Source organism: Puccinia triticina, chromosome 5A (assembly GCF_026914185.1).
Source record: "Puccinia triticina chromosome 5A, complete sequence".
Classification (NCBI taxonomy): Eukaryota; Fungi; Basidiomycota; class Pucciniomycetes; order Pucciniales; family Pucciniaceae; genus Puccinia; species Puccinia triticina.
This window is the reverse complement of record NC_070562.1, coordinates 2,720,212-2,744,103: the sequence shown is the minus strand read 5'-3', so window position 1 is coordinate 2,744,103 and position 23,892 is coordinate 2,720,212. Positions and strand designations below refer to the sequence as shown.

General features: G+C 44.9%; 3 protein-coding genes across 3 annotated transcripts; all 3 read right to left on the bottom strand.

Annotated features, from left to right (window-relative positions):
* Nucleotides 1-265: 265 nt before the first annotated feature.
* PtA15_5A338 (uncharacterized protein) lies at nt 266-1,408 on the bottom strand (the record flags this gene model as incomplete). Its single annotated transcript, XM_053169088.1, has 1 exon — nt 266-1,408. The coding sequence occupies one exon, from the start codon at nt 1,406-1,408 to the stop codon at nt 266-268; it is 1,143 nt and encodes a 380-aa protein (XP_053020320.1).
* Nucleotides 1,409-6,330: 4,922 nt separating this feature from the next.
* PtA15_5A337 (uncharacterized protein) lies at nt 6,331-8,157 on the bottom strand (the record flags this gene model as incomplete). Its single annotated transcript, XM_053169087.1, has 4 exons — nt 6,331-7,387; nt 7,458-7,827; nt 7,908-8,063; nt 8,145-8,157. 4 exons carry the CDS (start codon nt 8,155-8,157, stop codon nt 6,331-6,333), a joined length of 1,596 nt encoding a protein of 531 aa, XP_053020319.1.
* Nucleotides 8,158-13,045: 4,888 nt separating this feature from the next.
* On the bottom strand, nt 13,046-13,507 carry PtA15_5A336 (uncharacterized protein; the record flags this gene model as incomplete). Its single annotated transcript, XM_053169086.1, has 1 exon — nt 13,046-13,507. One exon carries the CDS (start codon nt 13,505-13,507, stop codon nt 13,046-13,048), a length of 462 nt encoding a protein of 153 aa, XP_053020318.1.
* Nucleotides 13,508-23,892: the final 10,385 nt, after the last annotated feature.

The following is a 23,892-nucleotide window of genomic DNA, read 5'->3' as shown; positions in this document are numbered from 1 at the left end:
ATCGGGCATGGTCTTTGGCAGAGCCATAATGTGATCTTTGTCCAAACAGGCGGACAACAAGAAGCATAACATGGTTTTATGGAGAATTGATCTTCATAAGAAATACAATAATGTGCATATACAATTGTTGCGTATCTTGATAGAAAAGACTCAGCCGCTGCCAGCTGAAATTGCATCCAGGGGGACGATCATTTCTGTCAAGGGGTTATACAGATAGGGAGAGTTTGAAGGCGTGTCTAAGGATGCACACCTTAAGTGTAGATGGTCAATTTGATCGCAACAGATCGTCTTGGCCCAAGACCAAGTTCCTAAACGGGGACTTGAATTCATCGAAATCGGAATGATGATCGTCGAGAGAGCCAGGCTGAGGGGAGTGTGCATGGAGATTGAGAGGCGAGCGATCGGAGGAGGCAGCTAGGGGCTGAGTGCGGCCAGAGCGGAGATCGTAGGGGGAGTCAAGGATCGAGTTCTTGGTCGGGAAGGTTGACGATCGGAGGTATTTCAGGTTCAAACTCAGCGCCGCTTCATCTTCACGGCCACCAGTATCGTTCTCGGGACCATACCAGTGTTGCGTGCTTTGACATTTACGACCCGCGAGGTGCGATTTGCCCAGAGCCTGGTTCTGTTCTACGCCATCGGGGCACTCAAGATAGGCATTTTTGAATCGTGCTTGTTCTGCTTTCGGGGCTTGACACGTCTCCAGGTGTTCGACATACGGCTTGACAGAGTGGACAGAGTGGCGATCATGGCCGGAATCGAATCGTTCTGGTTTATTGAACACAACTGTTGCAGGCTTCCGTCGATGATCGGACTTGTTGTTCAAATGGAAGTGTAAGAGTTTCTTTGAAAGGTTGTTTGGGTTCAACGGATGTGGATAATGTAAGCTTCTTTTACTCGTCACTGGAGCTGCCTGATCGGTAGTTTCCGGCTGATGCTTCTTGGCGAAGATGTTGAGATTGTTTCCCGGATGGATGTGCGCATTCGGATGGTCCTCTTCATCACCCTCGTCGCCGAGCTCGGAGCAAGCGGAGGACGATCCACTATCGTCCAAGTATCCACCATTGTTTTTTAAGAAGCCATCCAAGATTAAATTATCCTTCGTTCGATCGTCCAATTGCGAGGGTTGCGGATGAGGATCGATTGGCGGATTAGCCAAAAATAAACAAGCAAACAGCTTCCTGACTGGATTATTCTTGCTAAGAAGATTGTAAGAGTCATCATTCGCGGATCTGTTCGATTTAATCGGATGATGATGGGTATCTGAGAGAGAAAATGTTTTCAGGGTTGTGGGCAGTCGGGTAAAATTCCTAATCAGAGTATGAAAAGCCGAGCTATTATCGGCTGACGAGTCTAAGGGATTGGCCATGGTCTCTTCTCCGGACAATGTTGACGAAGGTGGTCCTGACATTGTTAGGCTAAGTTTTGAATCAGGGTACATACTGAGCAGGGACATGTGTGCTGCCATCGATCGTTTGTGGTACAGACGGTGAAACGAAAGCTAAGATCTTTCCTCTGGGCCTTCTGATAAAGGACTGTCGGAGTTAGAGTTAAGGCTTTCGGCTCCCATGAAGATGTATCGTGCGGTGAGCAAAGGTAGGTCTTGGGCGGCTGTAGCGAGAGGTTCAGTGAATCGAGCACGAATACCAGATCGTAGGAGACAAGGGTCTTTCGCGCGTGCTGTGGCGGTTGCCAGTGTGCTGTTGACTGTACATATCTTCGTCCGGAGGCGGCGGTGGACCCGCCGCGCGACTGTATGCACAGATCCGGCCGGGGCCAACTCTCTGAACCACAACCTCATTCTTTGGAAAGAAGGAGCATTGTGCCATCAAACTCAAGAGCCAGTAGAGACAAATCTACTTGAACTCAAACACAGATAAGAAATTTGGTACACTACAAGTTACAAATATCCCTTTTTTGTACTTGCAACAGATATACACTATAGTGCAACATGCCAAATCATAAAACCCTCAGCTGACAACAATCAAGTGAAACACCTCCATAAATTAACAGCCCTGGTGAAACAGGCATACAGTACATCAAACACAAATCAACCTGGCCTCACTCGGCTGTTTTCTATTAATAAGAAGACATATCCATGGCTTATTGATATTCATTTGTGGCAGAGTTGTTGCACCCTTTGTGGCTCCGGTTTTCTTGCATCAAATTTTGCCCTACAAAAAGCCACCATGGGCCAATAGTTTGATGCATCTATAGCCATGACCTTGATCTCAATTCTGCATTGCCACTGCCAGTAATTTTTTCTTTGCAACACTAATTAGTTTGTTGTGGGATTTGATATTTATGAAAGTCTTATATACACAACTCAAAACCTCCAACATCATACTTGATCAATACCCATGAAACTCACAATTCAGTTATCCAATTTCTCAAGTCTCTGGTTTCTATCACACTTAAAATGACAGTTGCACTTGAGATTGTGACTATCTGAAAAATGCATTTTGCTCCCCGGCTTCTCTTTGTAGTGAACCAGTTTCCACTTCCACTCAAAAGGTTTCCGGGGAATAGGAGCTGGCAGGTGCTAACTCTTAACTCATTGATTTGCACCAACAAACCAACCAGAGGGAGGGACTTCCAGGCTATGTGGACTCCACTACCTGAGAGAATTAAGGATTTTGGTGAGCACTTTTTCCTAATCCTCTCACTCACTTGTCCTTGCACCTTTTTTCATCTAGTTTTCATTTCAATCACGGCCCAACATATCCCTATGTCTGGGTCCCTGGTGGACGGCGTCCCCCCCCTCCTGCTACAGAGGGGCTTAGCTAAGTAAGGGCAGGCATGCCCTTGCGCTTTGCGCATGCCTCCTTTGTCTCTGTGAGACAGCCAAGCCCTCCTCCAGAGAGGCTTTGTCAAGTATGCTTGAACCACAGTACCCAAACCGTGACGGCAGCAACTCTCTGTCCTTGAAAGTTGGCAGAGGACGCCCCTGTGCAGCTCGGAACACAGGTGGTTCGCGCTTTGCGCGGGGCGCCCCTGCCCGCCACCACAATCAGAATGGATACAGTTCGCAATTTTCACTCTGGAGCAACTTAGTTGACAACATTGCATGTGGGATAGAGTCCAGATCTTATTCGGACACGTAGCTCCCCCCTCATCAAGTTTTAACACTCACAACTGTGGCAGGATTCAACTTGTTTGTAAACTTTAACTGTAAAATCTCCTCCTTGTATGATTTCAAATGAAGCAAATTGCTCTTTCATGAAGGGAAGGGACCTGTATCAAAGGTTTTACAGTAAGTTTTGTGGAGACTAGATAGACCTCGAGATACAACAATGCTGTACGGTTATGCTTGACTCCGGCGGAGGAGGCTACAAATAATGATCTACTCCGCAGCAGGGTCCGATGATGCGCAAGATTAAGACTGTGACTCATTCTCCAGCTTTAAATTCAAATTTTGAATCAATGGAATTTTCTGAATTGATGCAATTCCCCCTGGGCTTGGTATCAAAAGATTATAATTAGCTATTTGGTTTTCAGTTTTCCGAAATTCTCAATCAGCAGATGATCAACTTTGACACTGCTATTTGATAGGAATTTGTTTCATTCAATAATCAAAAGGCATCTTTTTGTATCAAAAAGAGGTTAGACCAGTTATAATATTACTATGAAATTGACTATCTGCCTTGTCCAGGGCTTAGGGGGAATCATCTCTACCCGCGCCAACGTCGGTTTTGTAAATACTTCGGAGACGCTGTTGGAATCCTGCAAGCAATCTGCTGTTCAGATTGAAGATGTAAACTTTGATCAGCTTCTTGAATACCTTTCTTGCCGTGAAGATGGCGCCTTCTCTTCATCTAGAATGGGAGGTCAAGTGGGAAATCCAATTCAAACCGCTGATCATAAGTCTCCAGATATCCTGATTGAACCACCCAAAGTAAATAGAGAATACCCAACAGAATCTCCCGGGGCCCATCCACCATCTCTATTGAAAATTGGGGAAGGATTTGATGCCAAAATGGGTTTGAATGCCAATTTAGAAAGCAGCCATTCCATCCTCAAAAAATCTCCAGAAGTCATTTGTCCCTGTAGAGTAATGGATGAGTTAATTGATTGTGATCTTAGTGATTATCTTTATCTCTTAGAATCTGGTGTGGTAGCTTTCATCTATACATGATTTGTCCCATAAAAAAATCTAATCATTATTCATTCCTCTACAGACCTCCTACCTAATCCTCCCGGACCCAGATCACACATGTCACCTGGCCTAGATTCTCATGTGGAACCCTTGCTAGAACCATTTCAAAGTAATGTTATTGATGCTGAACTCCACATGAACAAACAATATGTCTATCCCACTGATATAAACAGTGAATATTTGGAACCAATTTCAACTCCTGGGGAGATTTCTAAAAGAAAGAGGGTTGTCCCAGAAAAATATTCAACTTTGCAAATATCCCCCACTCATCCTAGGACAGAAATTTGTCAAAAAATCAAAGAGAAGTTAATCTTTGAGAGTTATGAAGCCACTCAATTAAGCAAGAATAATGGCCAGGAACCGGAAAGACAAGATGAATCAAATTTTCCCAAAAAACAAAGATCCCTCTCTGCTGATTCAAGCCCAATGCTTTCAAAGATTTTTTATCCTAAAACTACTGAACGAATAGACAGACCTATCACTCAAATAGTGTGTAATAAAGAATTTCTCCTGGTAAGAGTACATTTTAATTGTGAGAATCTCAAATGTGAAAAAATTGATGAAAACCATCAAGAAAATCAAAAAGAACTGTTAAACTTAGTCAAAAAATTTGGAGAACCAATTTCCCTAAATTTTGATCAATTTGAGTATATCAGTAGTGCTTTCATCATGTCAATCATGAACAGATCTTTCAAAATCAAGAGTTATGGGACTCTGAAGAATGAGGCAGATAAACTGTGGAGAGAAAAAAGAAAGCAATTTCAAGAAAACCGACGTGTATGGTTCTACTATTGGAAGTGCCAAACCACAATTTATTTCCAAAAGACATATCAGCAAAGAATCAAAATGATAAGTCTCAAAGAATTATTCCCAACTTTTTTATTCTATGTAGAAATGATCTTTGCAATCTTACCTCGAACTCAAAAAGAGCAAGTTGGAGCATCGAATTCTGATGATTATGTTGAAGAACTGAAAAGCTCCATCAGACTCTTTTTACAACTAGACAACCCCAGAAAATATTCCAAGGTTCAATTTGAAGAAGATGCACTGTTTATGGAAAAAAGATCTCGTTTAATACAAGCAATAAACACTAAGAAAGCTGGGGAATGTCGAACACTTTGGTACATTGTGGAAATTTGGATTGCAAGAAGCTATCAAGAATTCTGGGAGAATGGGCAAGACTCAACAGGAAAGTTTCTCAAAGCTCATTACAAAACATTTCTTGACTATATCTTCTGCTTTTCAATTGAAAACCTAAGTAGATATTATAAAAATCTGATTCCTGCCAGTCAGAAAAATTGATGCTTGTAAAGTCAACATTTATCAGTTCCAGAAGTCCCATCCCTTGCCTTCTTCTTACTCCGGACCAATCAATTCAATTGGAAGGTATTTAGTGGTCTGTTCTATAGGAATAGTTTTACCCTTCTTGTTTGAATTCCTAATGTTTTCTTAGTCCGAGTATCATTTAGTCTTTGGCTGTGCCCACACAGTTGAGGGATTTTCATACAAAAAATCCATCCATCTTTTCCCAAGCTCAATTAAACCTGAGACGTTCACGCATGAGGCAAGAAAGGGCGCCTGCACCCATCCTAATCACGAGCTGTAGGTTAGATGGCCTGAGGCTGAGTTGTCTGGATAAGTGACAAACCGAGATCTCACGTCTCACGCTTTTTTTGACGACTGGGCACGCGAGCACGCGACGCGGTGTCAGACAAATAACAGGTTTTTGGGCGCGAATGGTACCTAACAGGAAGCAGCAGCAAGCACATAGAATTTGAAATGCAACTCTCATCTGTCCTAATCAATCTTTCCTAGCCGGAAATTTACAAAGAAGATCGCGGTATGTGTTCGGTATACCAGGATCCGGGTGTACCCTAAAAATGGTTTTGATATTTACCCAACAAGCGTGATATTAAAGCAGATGAACGCTGACTAAAGTGCAAGAAAGATGTATCTTTATGGGGGGGCTCCTGTAGCAGAGAAACGGCAATTGAAACCAATCTACTGGAACAATCTTCACCTACAGAAAGGTACCAAATTCCACTTAGTAGTCAAGATACTGGGCGGTAGACACCTTTTAGAGGCGGGACTACGGCACTAGAAGATTTGTCACAATCCGTCTAGTCTTTCCAACTTGTCTATCCTACTGTTTGAAACAAATGGTTGCAGATTTTGTATTAAGAGGCGGCTGAATCATTGGCAACAACAGGGGCAGAGAGTATAGTGACAGTACGATCCATACCCCCGACGATGATTTCGCTTCCAGCTCTGATGAAGTTGAGACCGGTCAGTTCGGCAGCGTTGTTGTCATACACTACCAATTCTTCCCACGTCTTGTTTTGCCAAATTCGCAAATCGTTTCCAACAACTCCGATGAATTGAGCGCTGTAATCCCAAGCTACCTGGGCAGGTTCGTAGCCTTCGGGGAGGGTAATGGTGTGATAGTTGGTTAATTTTCGCAGGTCCCAAAGTTTGATCGCGGCCGAGTGTTGAGCCGTCGTCGCCAAAGAATAGCCATTTTCGCTAAAGCACATTGATTTGATCGGTCCACCACCAACAGCCGTGTGTCCCTCGAAGTCGGCCACGCAAGTCGCCGTCTTCACGTCAAACACCTTCAAAGCGCTATTCGACAGCCCGACAGCTAGAATTACACCATCAGGATGCCATTTAACTGAGCTGATACTTGTGCCGGGGGGTAAATCATTCAGGGAGACTGAGAGAATTGTCTTAGGCGTTCCGGATGGATGTTCGAGATCGTGAAGGGACCACGAACCGTCTCCGCAACCGGTGAGCAGTAGAGATTCTGATGGATGGAGGTCGATGCCTGTAACTTCGTCGGATTGGACGATGGTGCCACCGGCGACGTATCCCACTTTCTTTGCGCTGGGGACCCAGAACCGAATGGTTTTCTCGTAAGAAGCAATAATCATCTTAGGTAGTACTTCCGACGTCGCATTCTGACCTCCAACGACTGCGATCGAGCTGATCTTTTTGGTGGAGCCTTTCATCGTAGCAAGAACTTTCTCTGTCGTGCGGTCGTAGATTTGAACTACTTTATCCATCCCACCGGTTACAATCAAATTATCATCCAAACCGGTGACTTTCAGGCAGGTAATGCCAGGAGGTTTGGTCGAATGGAGGGATGGTATAGATGTCTTTTGAACGTAAGTCTTCAATGCCGCCGGAGACGCGTAGCCAGCGGGAACTTGTCGTTTTTTGCGAGTGGCCATCAGACTAAGCTTCCAAAACAATCACCGGAATCAACAAAGCGTCGCAATGTTACGCGGTAGATGTCAACACATACGCTTTGGAAGTTGTATCGATACGATCTACGACTGCCTCGGGCAGGCCCTGAGGTTCAGCAGCATCCTTCATTTCCGTGTCGTTCCCATTGGTCTTCGTCTCTGACGAATTAGTGAGACCGAGGGATGACTGTACACTCCCGAGCGCCTCGCGAGCTTCATCGCGTTCTTTGAGTACTCGAGCGAGAACACGCATTGATGCATCCTCCTTGTAAAGGGCGTGGGACAGCTCTTGACGTAGAGATGCGTTTTGCTTGCGCAACTCGTAACACTCGAGCATGTTGGCGTCCCATTCGTTCTGAAGAGTGACCAGAAGAGCCGGCACCGATGAAAGGTTAGGAGCTCGGGGTGGTGGGGCAGGAGCGGATGGAACTTGAATGATCGAGATTTTTGGACGTGAGCATGGGTCGATTGGATCGTTTTGTAATGAGCAAAAAAGTGTGTCTCATTACCTGTTTTCACGTCGACAAGCTCAGAAAGCTCAACAGTATCCCCAGTGATCGGATCCTTGCCTTCGTTCTCCTTAAGATATTTCTCAATCAAACTTCGCTCATACACGTAGCCTGACTTGATAGAAATGACTGGGTGCAGAGGAGACACTCCCGAAACTGGCAGAAGTGGAAATCAATATTAGTTTCGAGTAAAGGTCATTGGCAGGGATCCCGCAGGTTTGATATTTATGTACTCACTTGCACAAAACATTGCAGAAGATTTCTGAAGGGAAGATGAGTAGGCTTAGTTGGGGAAGTTTGACTGAGGTGGTTGTCGGCTGGCGCGATCACATTGCTGGTGGTTTTCGGGGGACTACATGGGGTGTCACCGTGTCACCGTGGGGGGCTAGCGGATATATTCATCAGGGGGGCAAGCCCCAGCACCGGTAAATATGCATAAATACATGCCATTGCCGCCTTGGGAGTCCGAAGAGTCCCTCAAGACTTCAGGTCAGTAATGTTTGTAACTTGACGCAGGATCATGCCGCAGAAAGATTGAGCGGAATTTTAGCTTTTGCAAGGTTCCAGAACGTGCCTCATGTGTGGGCGTTTGTGAAAGCTGGGCCTCATGTCATGTCTACACGGCGGAGCTACTTTTTACCAAGCGGGGTTGTGGATACAAGATGAAACACAACAGATCCGTGGAGGCGACGTGGGCGGGCTCGGTAAGCACTCGGTAAGACCATCGGTCCGACGAACCAGCGCTTTTCCTTTGTTGCTTTGATAAAACTCACGCCTTGAACTCGGGAGACCGCGAACTCAATCCTAGAACGCGGGGAGACCAAGTGACGAGGGAAAACTACCAAAACCATATGCATAGTGCCGCAAAATTGTGTTCCAACATTGTGAAGCTGTCTGGCACAGTACTTTTTGCAGTGCGGAAGTGTGTTTTGCAGTGCAGAAGTGTTATTTGAAGTGCAGAATTCTGTTGTGCAGTGTGGAAGTGTGTTTTTCAGTGCTGCAAAAAGCACTGTGGGGGAAAGCTTTGCAATTTTGGAGCAATCTAACTAATAGCACTGTTCACGTAAGAAATCTATGAACATGTGAGAGATATACATCAGCATACTTTCCCAGCCAAATTGGCTGGCACAATGGGATAAACTTTATTTCAATCTTGCTGATGTTTTGCTTACGTGAACAGTGCTAATGTGTTGGCAGTTTTCCTTAGTATGACACCTGCCAAAATGGACCCACAGTAGTACACCACTTTCCCTGTGGTGTGCTAATGCCATGAAGATAAACATGTGCTCTTCAGAGGGCTTTCTGCCTTCTGCCAAATTTTATTATACTTTGGGGCCCCCAGTAAAGAGTTATGATTTTTTTTATCAAACACATCAAAAAGTACAAAACTGAACTACAGCCAACAAAAAACCAGTGTTTGATGTGTTTTTGCTGCCCACAAAATTTCAGAATGGATTTTGGAGGGCATTTATTATCATTAATTTCACATGTCAATCTATTGATTCTGATTATTCATTATTTTTTTGGAATGGTATTGATATTTTCCAAAATTATCATTTAATGAAAGCAACTTTGTGAGTTTTGTGATGTTCCAAATACTTTTTATTTTGTTATATTCATCCTTCTGAAGCCATTTTACACACTCATTCTCAAATACTCATGACTTCAAGTTTGTGGGTTGGTCTTTTAGAATGAGATTTTGGGGGTACCAATTTTTCTTTCCAGTGACTGTACAAGTCCTACTCTCATCTCATGAGTCATTATTGTAACAAATTTTTGCTATTCTTATGCCTTATAAATTTGATCATGCTGACAAACTTGTGATTAATAAGCCTGTGCTTAGCCTTGATCAATTGTTGGGACTTTTGTTAATTAATTGAAGCTTAATTCAATTTGAGTGGCAATGACATATTTTCATTTTATGATTTATGGTGTTCAAAGTTGGTTTGCATAATTTTATGCATGCATAAATCATAAAAATATTTTGGTGAGGAAATTTTGTATTACATAATCAGACAGTTGTATCCCATGCAAAAAAGATTTTATGATTTTATGATTTATGCATGCATAAAATTATGCAAACCAACTTTGAACATCATAATTGTCATCAGATTGTTGTTACCTTGTTGCTATATTTTTTCCTCCTAGTCTTTGTTTTTCTTTCTTCCTTCCTCTTTCTTCATTAGGGGGGTTCACAATAGGATAAGAATAAAACTTTAGAGCTAATTTTAAGGCTTTTGTGAACAACTTTTTAAAAAATAAAGATGTTGCTCTGATTCTCAGGGGATACCCAGTCCTGTACACCTTGCCAGATTTTTAAAAATTTGTTGATAAGGACCTTAAAATTGACTCTAAAATTTCACTTTTACCCTATTGTGAACCCCCCCCTATTGCAATATTCTTTGTCTATATTTCCTTAGGACCCTTATCCTTATATAATCTGAGAAATCAATCTCATCAGGGGGGTTCACAATTGAAATTTACGAAACTTTGGGACACATTTTGAGTTGTTTATGAACATTTTTTTAAAAACTTGGTGAACTGCACTGATTGATCAGTATCACCTGCTGCTGCGCATTTTCCCAAAAATTTAAAATTTTGTTCATAAAGGCCTTAGATTTGGCTCCAAAGTTTAGTAAAATTCAATCGTGAACCCCCCTATTATAACAACATTCCATATTAAAAGTCTTTTGCAACTTTTGATAAAAAATTAACATAAAGTTAGTATTCAAGCAACTGGTGAGATATCCTCTTGAATAATCTTCAAAGCCTATATATAGCAAACTGGATAGTAGCCTAGTCATCACAATTATTGTCTTTTGAAGAACTGTTGGAATTTTTGCATTTTTCCGGTTTTGTTATGCACTTAACTTAAAATTAAACTTCTCACCAAACTTTAGGCAAACCTTGCATCAACGGTGTATCCGCTGCGCTGCGCTAAAAAAAGCGGCCTCTTAGCATAGCGCAGCGGTTGACCGCTACGTGACCAGACCAAAAAGCAATAGCGCAGCAAGAACACCGCTGCGCTACTCGCTACGCGCAGCGATTGTCTGCTACCCTCCCAGGGCCATTAGCAAAAGCGTAGCGAAAGCGAAAATTCGCTAGGCTACCCGCTAAATCAGCGGATAGCGGAACAGTTTGATGTTCTAAACATGTTTTTATGTGTTTTAAAACCTTTTTCCTTTTTTTTTTTTTGTTGGCTCCCACATGGCATAGAGAAAAGCGGCGCGGACCGCTATGTGATTGCTTCTTTAGCGCGCTATTTTTGATTTTTTTTTCCCGGAAAAATCAAAAAGCGCGTAGCGCAGCGAACCAAAAAATTGCTGCGCTAAACGCAGCGCAGCGGATACACCGTTGCTTGAATTCAAGGTTTTTTAAGCACATGCACACAAAAATCCACACCTAACCTTAAAACAAAACTTCAGATTGACTGCCGCCTGGGATTTCTGTTGGTAACAACCACAGCCCCTCCCTGCCCTCTCCATACAGGCAGAGGGCAGTGGTCAATGGCCATGGACAGTGGCTAGTAGGGTAAAGAAGGCGCTCTGGTTCTAAATATGAACTTGGTTTGTCTTTAACCCAGCTCCAAGACAATCTACTGGAGGATGTTGGCTCCAGCACCAATCCAAGTTTATTAAAGCCTCTGAATCACAAAACAAAACTTCAAGGGTTTCCCCTACAAATCTTCAAAAATCACAAAAAAAAATCAAGGGTTTCCCCTTTACAACCTCCAGGAAAAAAGATGAAGGGTTTTCCCTCTAAAAATGCCAAAATCCACAAAAAAAAGCACAATATTACAACAACCAAAAACAGAGCAATAATCTGCACCCAGCCACCTAACATCAGAAAGCTGATGCACCGTGGCCCACCATTCATCCCTGTCTAGCAGGGTTAAAAAATGGTGAGAGGATGACCCCCAGCGCGCCACATTGAAGGCATTATGCAAAGGGGGGCCACCGAGTAGAGCCCCCCAAACTGCACAAGTGCAACAGCGGAGGGGTTGAGGGCGAACCACACGCTGGAAGTACAGCGGCAGAGGACGCCCTGGGGGTTAATCAAACCCACTGCAAGGACCAGCTTTTATATCCAACTTGATACCTGGGTAGCCTATCCCTTCCCCTCAACTCCCCCTATCGTTGACAACCATCTGCGACTGGTAACCACCCCACCTCTACGGTATGTTCAACCCGTGCGGCACTCACTACATGTACATTGAACCCTGACAGCAGATTGTGGCACATGCATGTGCGGCTTACTCGCTCGTCATCATCTTGCTCTACGAGATCCTCGGTAAAACGGTAATGAAGTACTGCATCAGCCATTCCAAGACTCAGTGTTGGAATTTCGTCCTCTTGTCCTCTTTTCTTATGCCTTCTGCCTCCTATCCTTTTTTCCTTTCCTCACTCAAGTATCTCCTGATTGCCTTCTCTTCACTTCTTATGCTATCTCACTTCCTATGACCTGTATATTGTAGGTCATGATCGTTGTTCCGTACTTGCCTTGTGACATCGTTTCCCTGCCAAGATTAGACTATTGATCTTTCCCCAATATCCTTGTTCTCTGATGTGCGCGCGCTCTGCTTGTGACAGATTTGTGATATCTTTGAGAGTTCTTGGTCTTTCTATTCATTTCTATTTTCATATTCATTTTCATTGTCACCCACAAGTTGCTATCATGTACATAGTCTATTTAAACATAGCCTAGTCCATTGAAATCAACTCATCGGTTCTTTCTCATTTTTTCTCCGCGCCTCCATCCTGAGCCGATCCGGTGAGCCCTCAACCCTCACTGCCCTTTCTCTCGAGCCCTCTGGCTCATCTTTTGCTTCCTCGTGCTGCGGCACTCAGTTCAAATCTCAACACTCAGCCAGTCGTCTCCTCAGCCTCCCGCTTCCCTGATCTGGTGTGCAACTCACATGCTACCCCGTCCATGAAGGTCATCATCTGCGCAGCTAGATGGCAGGACCTCCGGCCCAGCGAGCCCAAGATCGTCTCCGCCGCCGACCAGCCCCGTGTCCTCAAGAGCTGGTGTAAACAGCTTGGTATCAGCATCCATGGAATCAATAAAAGTATGAAACACATGGCTTGGTGAGTCCACATCCGTCTCCTTCCTGCAGTGTTTCACTGTTTAGCCTTTGGTCAGTTGGAAGTGCAAAAACACCGAGGACGGATGGACATGTAATGGCTACTGATATCAATGTCGGTCCGTGAGGCCAAGGAGCCCAAGAAGAACGCCGCGTTACTGCGCACTTCGACGTCGTCGTCCTTGGTGGCTTTCAAGCAAAGCGGGAGCAACTGCTTGGTGAATGGACCAACAGCTACTCCGAGCCTGTTGATCACCTCTGCCAACAAACCAATTGTGTTGTTTCGGTCCGTAGACGAGAAACAGGGGTCGTAGTACTTCAAAACAGCCGGCAAGAATTGGTGGAAGGCTTGGGCAAAATCAGGCCCAAGCACAGTTGCAAAGGTGGCTGTCGAGAAGTCGGTTGCAACCGATGCAGTCTTGGAGCTGTTTGGGTACACCAAAGCCATTGCCAAAAAGGTCACCGCGAATCCTGTGACCCTTGATGATGCTTTCAAGTTACCCCAGGTGCGGGCCATCTTGTGGAAGGACATGAAGAAAGCCACCCCCATTGGTAAGTTGCTGGGCTTCAAGCGGATCAATAATATCATTCTGACCATGGAGCCGTTCTCAAATTAGAACAAGCCTCTGACACTCACCTCCAAGCTGAAAAATTCCGTTTCCTCTTTGAGAAGGACATCATTACATTAGTTTTCATTGTGTTAGTCTGTGGATACTTCTAAACTCAAGATCAACCGTTTTGATTGGTCATGAAAACTACCATGTAATGAACATTTATATCAGTGAACTTTAGTTCCATCTGCCTGTGCCATTGAATCTGTCTTTTGAGAAATGAGTGCATGTTGCACATTACAGTTTCTAATCAGGCACTGAAAATTGGATATAAATAGGCTTGTTTTGTTTAAATAAACCATGGAGATAGTCTTATGCAACACATCAAGAAGAGACAAAGGAAACTCAGTTTGCAGCAGGAAATGTTCAAATTGATAACTCAATGATTCTGATTCATATACAAATCATCACATCATCAAAACCTTTCATGGAACTTATTACCCTAGGGCTCTCATTTTTTCCAGAACTCACTGTTGCACCCTCTGAGAAATTGTATTGAATTTGACATCTTGACTTTTCTCCATGAGACTGAGTAAACAAGATTGACATAGATGGTGACTATACCAGTTTTCCATCACCTTCCTTGGTTTGAAAAATCATGCTGTCAAAAACACTGCATAAAATTTTGCCCTATTGTACAAAACAATCTTCTTGGCCCCATTTGCATTAAGTGCTGAAGCGGCGCAGCCGCCTTGAACTCTAGTGGGCCTTTAATTTACAGTTATTGGTAAAGTAAAGATATAGTAGATGTTTTTGGCTCAATACTATAACAGATAGCACTCCAATCAGTAAAGAATTTTTCTTTACTATAACACATATTTGATTTTTTCATTTTTTTATACAGGTACAGTATCAGTTAAAGTATTTTTTTTTGTTGATGGGAGCTTGCAAAAGGCTCCTTATAACCACAAAAAGGCATTTGCACCTAGTTTTGCCCCTTTTTATTTCAATAAGCAGGGGTAAAAGTACATTTAAACCCGCTTTTACCCCTGCCAGGGGTAGGTCGCTACTTTACTCTACAGGCTCAGTTATCGTAGAGTAAAGTAGCAACCCACCATTGCCCCTGGTTATTGAAATAAATAGGGTTGAAACATGTTTAATAGGGCTCTCTACTATATCAGCCCATTGGAAAAAATTCCTTTAATATAACCAGTAAAGTACCGGAGATGATAAAAATATCTGTACTCTACTGGAAGGGCCTGGTTATAGTAAAGCATAGTAAAGGCCCAACATTGGCTCCAGGGGTAGATTTGGCCTTGGGCCTCATCTGACATCTGTCAGGTGCACCATGCGGAAAACATAAAAAAAATATGTGATTGTCCCCGGTCAACAAAACCAGAAATTTTGGAAAATCATCCAACAATTCTGCAAAACACAATATGATCTTCCTTGCGGCAGCCCTCTGTTCCATGAATCCCCTCCCGCCAAGTAACACCAGCAGCCTCAGAGCCATCCCAATCAAACATTGCTAACTCACAACCATCATAACAGGCCAGTGCTTGTGTACCATCACACCAAGTTTTACACACCACCTATGGGTAATTAACATCACACCAGGTTTATTTTCTGACATTGGGGCCATGAGTTGATCCTTATTTTCCTTTGTTTGTGGCATGTTCTTGCAATAAATTTTTACAAATGAAGAGAATAACAAAAAGAGGATGTTAAAATACAAATTACTGAGTGTGCCAAGTCAAGAGCTGCCTGCATACAGACATTGCAAAAATGCTTGGCTTCTTTGGAAGGAATTTCTGCTGGAAATTCCTTCTGGATTTGCCAATGTATGTGCATCCAAAATCAAGGTTGGATACATGATATTCAGACCTGCAAGTGCAGTCACTTGCAGGATCCCACCAATCAAGCCATTTTTTAGTGAAAAAAAAACACCGGCCGCTGGGACCAGCACCACCCAATCTTGCAAACAGGAGCAGGATGGCATCCAGGGTAGAATCAGCCAAATCACTCAATTCTGAACTCAGAAATAGGAAAAAAATGTAAGGAAGTAGATGATTGAGGGCATCTGGCTGCTGTATACACACCCTGCATATAAGAATGAGGTGTGCATGAATGTACAAATGTCCAACCTTGCCAGTGATTATTGGCAAATCCAATACAAAGTTTGGGTGGAAATTCCCTCCAACAAAGCCAAGCTTTTTTGGAATGGCTTTATAATAAGAAGGGTAATCCAATAGACCAAAAAAATTAATCTGCTACTCCCTTTCCAGCAGAGAAACCCCAGATTACGTTGTGGTAGATGGAAAAGTGAAAAATCAAAAGTTGTTTCTATAACATATATTTACTCACCCTAGGCCTCAAGATACCATTAAACGGACCTCAGAAATGGATTCTACGGCCAATCTTACCCCTAGTCCACACTGGAAGCATCACTGGAAACCCACTGGATTGGAAGTTACACCCTCCTGGATTCCTCATGGACACTGCCAGCCCCAGTCATCAACCTGTCACACCCCTCAAGTCACCTTTCCCAGGTATACACATACTTGGCCCCAGACAAACACATACTCTTTTCTATCCCCCTTTTCACCACTGAATATGCAGGGGACCAACCCCATTTCTTCTATGTTTGACATTTCCCCACTTTGTTTATGCACTCCTTGCTTTCGTCTGACACCCTTCATGCATCCCTTGCATGAGGTAACCCTGTATTTGACATTTCCCTGCTTTTTTTATGCACTCCTTGCATTAGTATGACATCATCTTTCATTTCTCACCCCACTTTTTGCCTGTATTTAGTATCACTTTTACGCAGCCCGCCACCTAAGATCCCTCATCCAGGGTCCCCCTTGTAGCTAAAATCCCTCAAATTTGTCTATATAAGGAGCTCTCTCCCTAAGTTGTTTTTCCCTCAGTTCAGTACCTACCAGTCATACAGATACCACCCATCCACCATGATCATCATCCTTACACTTTATAACATACCATATCATCCCTCATATCTGCAATAACCACTGAGCTCACTCTCATATTCTCATACTCTCATATCTCTTGGTTGACATATCACGTGCCTGTCACAAGTGACCCGGTTCCAGGTTCAACTCCCAACTGAGACAACCCTTCTCAGCCTAGGCACTCTTCTCAAATTTATATATCACCCTCTTGAGGACCTGTGTTCAATCCCCACTGGAATTAGGGATGGCCTCTGGTACCCGGCACCCATTTGCCAGTACCCATGGTTGTGTCCTAGTACCTGTTGTTGGGTGCCGGGTGCGGGTGTGGGTGTCTGCTTTTGAAGAAAAAAAAGGGAAGGTACATTCGCGCCTAGCATGGGATGATTCGTCCCCTCCCTCAATTCCTTCAATGACCGGTGTAAGACTCAAAAGTGGTTGTGAAACCCTTTTGCTGAATGGAGAAGGGGATGATGGAGGTGCAAAACTCTGCCCTTCTGCTATCAGATAACAAGACCCACCAAGCTAAGCTTGGCAATTTTTAATCAAGTGATAGGTCTGGTCTAGTTCCAGATGAATTTGTTCAAAAACAGGTATGTGAGATTTGAGAGTGAGTTCAGCGGTTATTTTCAAATATGAGGGTTGTGGTGAGGTATAGATGTGATGGTAAGTGTGAGTAAATAACTGGGGAGTACTGAGCTGAGGGAAAAACAACTGGGGGGGGGGGGGGGGGGAGAGAGCTCCTTATATAGACAAATGTGAGGGATTTTAGCTACAAGGGGGACCCTGGATGAGGGATTTTAGCTGGTGGGCTGCGTACAAGTGGTGTCAGAAGATACTAAATACAGGCAAAAAGTGGGGTGAGAAATGAAAGATGATGACATACTAATGCAAGGAGTGCATAAACAAAGCGGGGAAATGTCAAATACAGGGGTACCTCATGCAAGGGGTGCATGAGTGGTGTCAGACTAATGCAAGGAGTGCAGAAATGGGGTAAGAAGACTGCATGCAGCTGCAAGGGGTGCATAAATGAAGTGGGGACATGTCAAACACAGAAGAAATGGGGTTGGTCCCCTGCATATGCAGTGGAGATAAGAGGGATAGAAAAGAGTATGTGTTTGGCTGGGGCTGAGTATGTGTATACCTGGGAAAGGTGACTTGGGGGTTGTGACAGGTTGATGACTGGGGCTGGCCGTGTCCATGAGGGTCCAAGAGGGTGTAACTTCCAAATCCTGCGGGGTTCCAGTGATGCTTCCAGTGGTGACTAGGGGTGAAATTGGCTGTAGAATCCATTTCTGAGGTCCATTTGTTGGTATCTTGAGGCCTAGGGTGATTAAATATATGTATGAGATTTTTTTTTTTTTTTTTGATTTTTCACTTCTCCGTCTACCACACCGGTGCCGGTCATTGAGAGGGAATTGCCTCTTGATGACCCACCGGTCATTGAGGAGAGCACCACTCCCCCTGGATGACCGGCATACACCGGTCATTGAGAGGAGAGGAGACCGTTTGATGGCCGGCGCAGGCTGGTCACCGGGGGGAATACCACCTCCCCTCAATGGCTGCAGACTGGTCATTGGGGGGGATACCGACTCCCCTCAATGACCGGCCACCTCTTGATGGCCGGAGCAGATAGGTCATTGGGGGAAATACCACTTCCCCTCAATGACTGGTGTGTACCGGACATTGAGGGGAGTAAAGACTCTCCTCAACGACCGGCCTGCCAGTGTTTGAGGGGATTAACAGCTCCCCTCTTTCAATCCACTCTGTTCGATGCCAGTCATTGAGGGGAGGTGGTATTCCCCTGAATTTTTGGTCTCTGCTGGTCATTCAGAGGAGATGTCCTCTCGATGACCGCATCTCCTCTTGATGGCCGGTTGGTTGTGCCGGTCACCGAGATGAGATTTCCTCTTGATGATCGGTGTGTTGTGCCAGTCATCAAGAGGAGATTGTGCCGGTCATTGAGAGGAGATGTCCTCTCCATGACCGGTGTATTGTGCCGGTCATCAAGAGACCCTCTCAATGACCGGCGTGTTGTGCCAGTCATCAAGAGACCCTCAACCCTCTCAATGACCGGTGTGTTGTGCCAGTCATCAAGAGACCCTTGACCCTCTCAATTACCGGTGTGTTGTGCCAGTCATTGAGAGACCCTTGACCCTCTCAATGACCGGTGTGCGCCGGCTATCAAGGGGAGGGTGTATTCCCCTCAATGTGTCGCACAGACCGGACAGCGGGTATCATGATCTAGCGGAGCCAGGTCCGGGGATCAAACTTTGTGTGGACACACACAGGTACCCGCTACATGCACCCGGGTACCTGCTTTGACCTGCTTTAGCGGGTGCGGGTATCTGATTTGAGTGGAATTTTACGGTAGTACCCGCACTGGAATAATCAAGTCAACTTTCACCCTTTTAACTCATCATAAACTATCACATCTTTCACATACCTGCCATCAAACAACTTTGTCTGGAACCAGAACAGACCTATCATGTTAGGTGGCCGCAATGGTAATCCCATAAGCAAAAGATAAGGTCACGTAAAACTCTTGTACGTCCGTAAGTTGTAAGTACAATGATGCGTAGTAAGTAAGATGATAGAAAAGAAGAGATAAGAGAAACCGTGAACCTCCACATGCATCTCTGCTCCCACCTGTTCCCGCAGATCCTACACTTTCCCGCACTATTCCTTCAGCTATGCCCAATTTCCTGCATGTAATTTTCCAAGACTCCGCTCATCTCCAATGCTTGACCTCCCACACCCTCTGTCTAGCCCCTGTCAGTCAGTCTCTCACCAACGCCTGCGCCCCAGTTCCACCCTCTTTGGCTGCCTTGGCTCACCTGCTGACGCGCCGCTGCTACCAGTCCACGAGTGTTGTCCACTGCAGTCCAGCCCTGTCTTTCCACTCCAGTCCGAATATCCAATCCAAGATCTGCAATCCGCCTGGTCCGTGCATTCTGTCCGTGCGCAACTTTTTGTTAGCTTTCTTAGTGTGCTTCCTGACATCATCCTCAGTACTTATGCCACCGGAATGCACTCTGCGCTCAGCCGCTCTGTGCATTCCCAAGTGGACATTCTACCACGCCTGCCCATATACATAAATCACCACACCGGGTCTGTTCAGGTCATTGAGAGGAGGGAAACACTCCTCAATAAAACAAACTGGTCATTGAGGGGAGTATGCACTCTCTATTGATGATGAGCAGAATAGCCCCTCAATGAACAGGTCTGCGCTGATAAACAAGAGGAGTAAACACTCCCTATAGAACTACTAGGCACAGAGGATCAGACCAAAAAAGTGTGAGTACAGCACACAAGTTAGACTGACAAGAACACACCTGATTGTGCAAAGTTTCTGAGTTGAGACAGAGATGAAAAACTGAATTTAATATATTCTCAGTAACCGTAACAGACCCGGTTATCAAGGGGAGTTTGTACTCTACTCAAAGACTGGGTCTGTTCCGGTCAAGACATTACTCTCAATGACCAGAACGGAACCGTTAACTAAGCCTCTTGAAAGGAGGGTCTGGGGGACCCCGCCTGGAGGGCTCTTTGTAGGAGAGCCTCATGCATAATGTCTGAAAGCTGGCGGACAAAGGGAGAATTTTCAACCCCAAAAACACAAAAACAGATTTTAAAATCAACAACACATGTACAGAGCAATCTGAGTAGGCATTTCTCTTGGCAGTACTGATGCACACCCTCACCTAGATGTACAGGATAATCTGAGTAGAAATTTCTCTTGGCAGTACTGAAGTGCACCCTCACCTATTTTTTTAAGGCCTGAACTCAAAATCTGATTGAAGGAATCTGTTTTGAAGGTCAAAGGAATCCTGAAGGATATTCCATTGCTCTGAAGATCTGTTTTGGATTTTCTAATAATATGCAGGATTGAATATCCTATCTGCAACAATTGAGTGGCTACAGGTGTAGGATCTGCAGATATCTGTAGGTTTGTGAATCCAAGATCCACAAGGCAATGCATGATGGTTGTAATTCCTTCAGTTTACCTCATTTCTTTGTTTTTTTATTTTTATTTTTGAAAGATTAGTGCAGGGAGAACAGTTGGGATTGAGGAGATAAGACTGGCACCATTTGAAAGCTGAGGTCCAGAAGTATATTTTGGCTCTGGGAATTCATGAGTTCTTTCTCAGCCAAATTTTGACTTTGTGCACAAGTCCCTCCCTGCGGGAGGAGCCACTTCACGGCCAGCCACAGCAAGCCTCCCACCAGGGCAAACTTAACACAAATGTACCCTCCTCAGGGGAGTGTAGCAACCTCCAAAGGAGGGACTTGCCTCTAAAGTCGCATGTCTTGCCCTACAGGATCAAGACAAATGGCAGGGAGGACCCTATGCTCCCCCATTTTCCACAATACCTCCCTGTTTCCTCTTGATTCATCCCGCGCCCTTTGCACCATTGGAATGGCAAGCTTCTTAGCTTATTTTTGCCCACTTCAAACTCCCCCATATTCATCCCCCCTGGCAAGAAACGTCCTGTGAATTTTTTTAACTGGCAGATTTATGTGACCAATCCCCCCCTTCGAGACCGCGCGGGCTCAGGGAATTTCAAATTTTGAGCCCAAAAACGGCTGGATCACCACTCCAGAACCACTACAGGGCAGGAGGAGTGGGCTAGTAATCATGGGGGCCAGTTGGGTAAAAAATGGTGAAATGGAATCTGAGATTGCAGGCTACAAGTCTGTCTACTCAGATATTTTTTAAACTCAAAACTACATTTTTAAAAACATTTTGAAAAGAAAATAGGTGTTTTTTTGCCAGAAAATCTCGAGTCTGTAGGGCCAATGGTGTGACTTTAGAGGTAAGCCTCTCCTTCGGAGGCGCTTTGCGCCTCCTCGGAGAGATTTAGTTAAGCTCGCCACCAGGGGGGACTTGTGTTAAGTTAGGATTCCGCCATACCGGAGTGAGGATAAGAAAGAAGGTTTGGGATTTGCTGCTGTGGATGGATGTGTTATTTCATATTATTCACTTATTTCTATATTTATATTTTCACGTCATTTTATGTCTATTTGTTTACATATTTTCTATATACATAGTCTCTTATGGTTTTATTACTCATCAACCCAACTATGTATTTACAAATCCTATATATACTCTCTCTCTCTCCGAAATACATCTTTCCCTTGGGGGAGTTTTCTTTCATCTACTCAACTTTTAGGATTTGCAGCTTAACAGGTTATGAGCCCGCGCTGTGACCAGCGGGATATCATCTTTTAAACTTCACCCTTCCGTGAATATACCTGTAAATCCTATCTCTCCACCCTTCTGTGGTTTAGAGTTTTTTAACGCTCCCTACCCTCTCCTCTATCCGGATCACCACCATTCTGTGGGGTTTCAATACGGATATATATGGTTAACACCAGATCGGACAGACCTGAGCTTGTTCGACCAGACTTCACCGCTAGGGTAACCCCTCCCCGCAGACCCCTCACTTCCATTCCCGAGGAATCTTTTGATTCTAATCCCTTCATATCTGCCGAGTCATCCATCTCTTCCGATACGATGTCCGCCGATCAATCCAACATCCCTTTTCCTTCCTCCTCAACCGACGCAACCCCCTCCAATCAGCAACCGACAACGTCTCAACCAGGCGAGGAGGAGAAGCCCCCAGAATCCCTTGATGCTATTCTTGCTCGCGAGCTTGAAAAATCTGGTCTCGGCAGCATCGACGAGAACCTTCTCAAGGTTCTTCTCATCCGGAATCTTACAGCCTCCAACCAACAAACGATCACGGCGGCTTCGAATTCGCAAGTCGCGAGTCAACTCCGGTGGCATCAGCTTGGCAAGGCAGTTGAGCCTCAACTCTCTTTGGACGGTACCAACTTTCCTCTGTGGTTGGCCGCGGTCATCAACACTGTCAAGAGCGTCACCCAGAATGCAAGGTTTTTTGAGACGGACACTTCGGCAATCGACCCGGCAACTTCGGACGGTATTCTGGCGCTTCTCCAACATTCGATCGATCCCGTGCTACGCCCTTCCCTCAACGGGTTGACGGCGTATGGGGCCTATAATTCTTTGAAGGGGCGATTTGCTGGGACCTCCTGGTCTCTCCTCCTGAAGCGTTGGTCTGACATCGCACAGGCCCCAGATGCATCAGATTCGCTATCGTCCAGCTATGAGGCTTTGAAGCGGAGCTGGTACGATTTGGATGAGAGGCTGGGGGGATTGACTAAAGATAAGTTACTATCTTTGTCATTCCACTCCATCGCCCACCGCTATCAGCAGACCATCGCTGATTCCTTGGACGCTCGGATCGCCATCAAACCGGATTTCGAAATCAGGCCGGAAGAGATCTTACAAATGGCAACCCGACTTCACCAATCGGCCTCGGTTTCAGGAACAGCCTCGGCAATGGCGATGTCGTCTCAAGGGTCTCGTGGTGGACAATCCGGCTCCTTTCGAGGTACTCGTGGTCGTGGTGGTTTTCGAGGATCGCGTGGCATGCCCAGACAGACGAGTCAGGGAGGACAATCGGCATCAACCTCATCGGTTCCTCCCCCGGACGAATGGGCCAGGCAACACTTAACGGCCAGTTTTCCGTGCAATGTTTGTTGGGAATGGGGTCATTGGGCCCCTGATTGCCCTTGAGTGAAGAAAAATCTACCCCCGCTCGAAGATCCTCGTCAAAACAATCCAGCATGGAAGCCCCAGAAGTCGTCTGTCTTATCCGGAAGGCTTGTCACCAAACCTGGCGAACTTGCGTCGATCTCGGCACCCCCAGACAACCAGGACGATGTGCTCTGCGACACAGGCGCGACACATCATGTAACGTCGCACTCCCATTTCTTTGTTAATCTTCGGCCCGCTAATATGAGACTGCGTGTCGCCTCTCAAGACCGCATTCCCGTAGACGGTATTGGAGATGTTGTCATACCCACTCGTTTTGGCGATTTACACCTGAGCAATGTTCTCCTCGTTCCGAAAGTTTCTGGCACTGTTGTCTCGGTCGGCTACTTCAATCGGTGGGATGGATCTGTCAGCCTGAAGAACGGGCTTTTCTTTTTTCTTCAACGTGGTATGGAGTTTCCAACATATATTTCGCAATACCGGTGGTTTATCCAGTCCTCCGATACTTCTTCCATGGAAAAATCAAGTTCTCCTTCCCCTCAATTGTCATCTCTTTCTATTTCAAATTTGTGGCATGCTCGACTGGGACATATCGCTGTCCGATTTTTCAATCGCACCATCAACCGACAATGCGTATCTGGAATCCCGATGAAAAAATTGTCTTTGCCGAAATCCAAATGTCATTCATGCTCACTTGCGAAAAGTACTCATACCCCTGTCCAGTCACCTTCTCGTGAAATTGCTGAGGCTCCTGGAGATATGATTGCCATTGATCTTGTTGGCCCTTTCCCTGAGGCCCTCG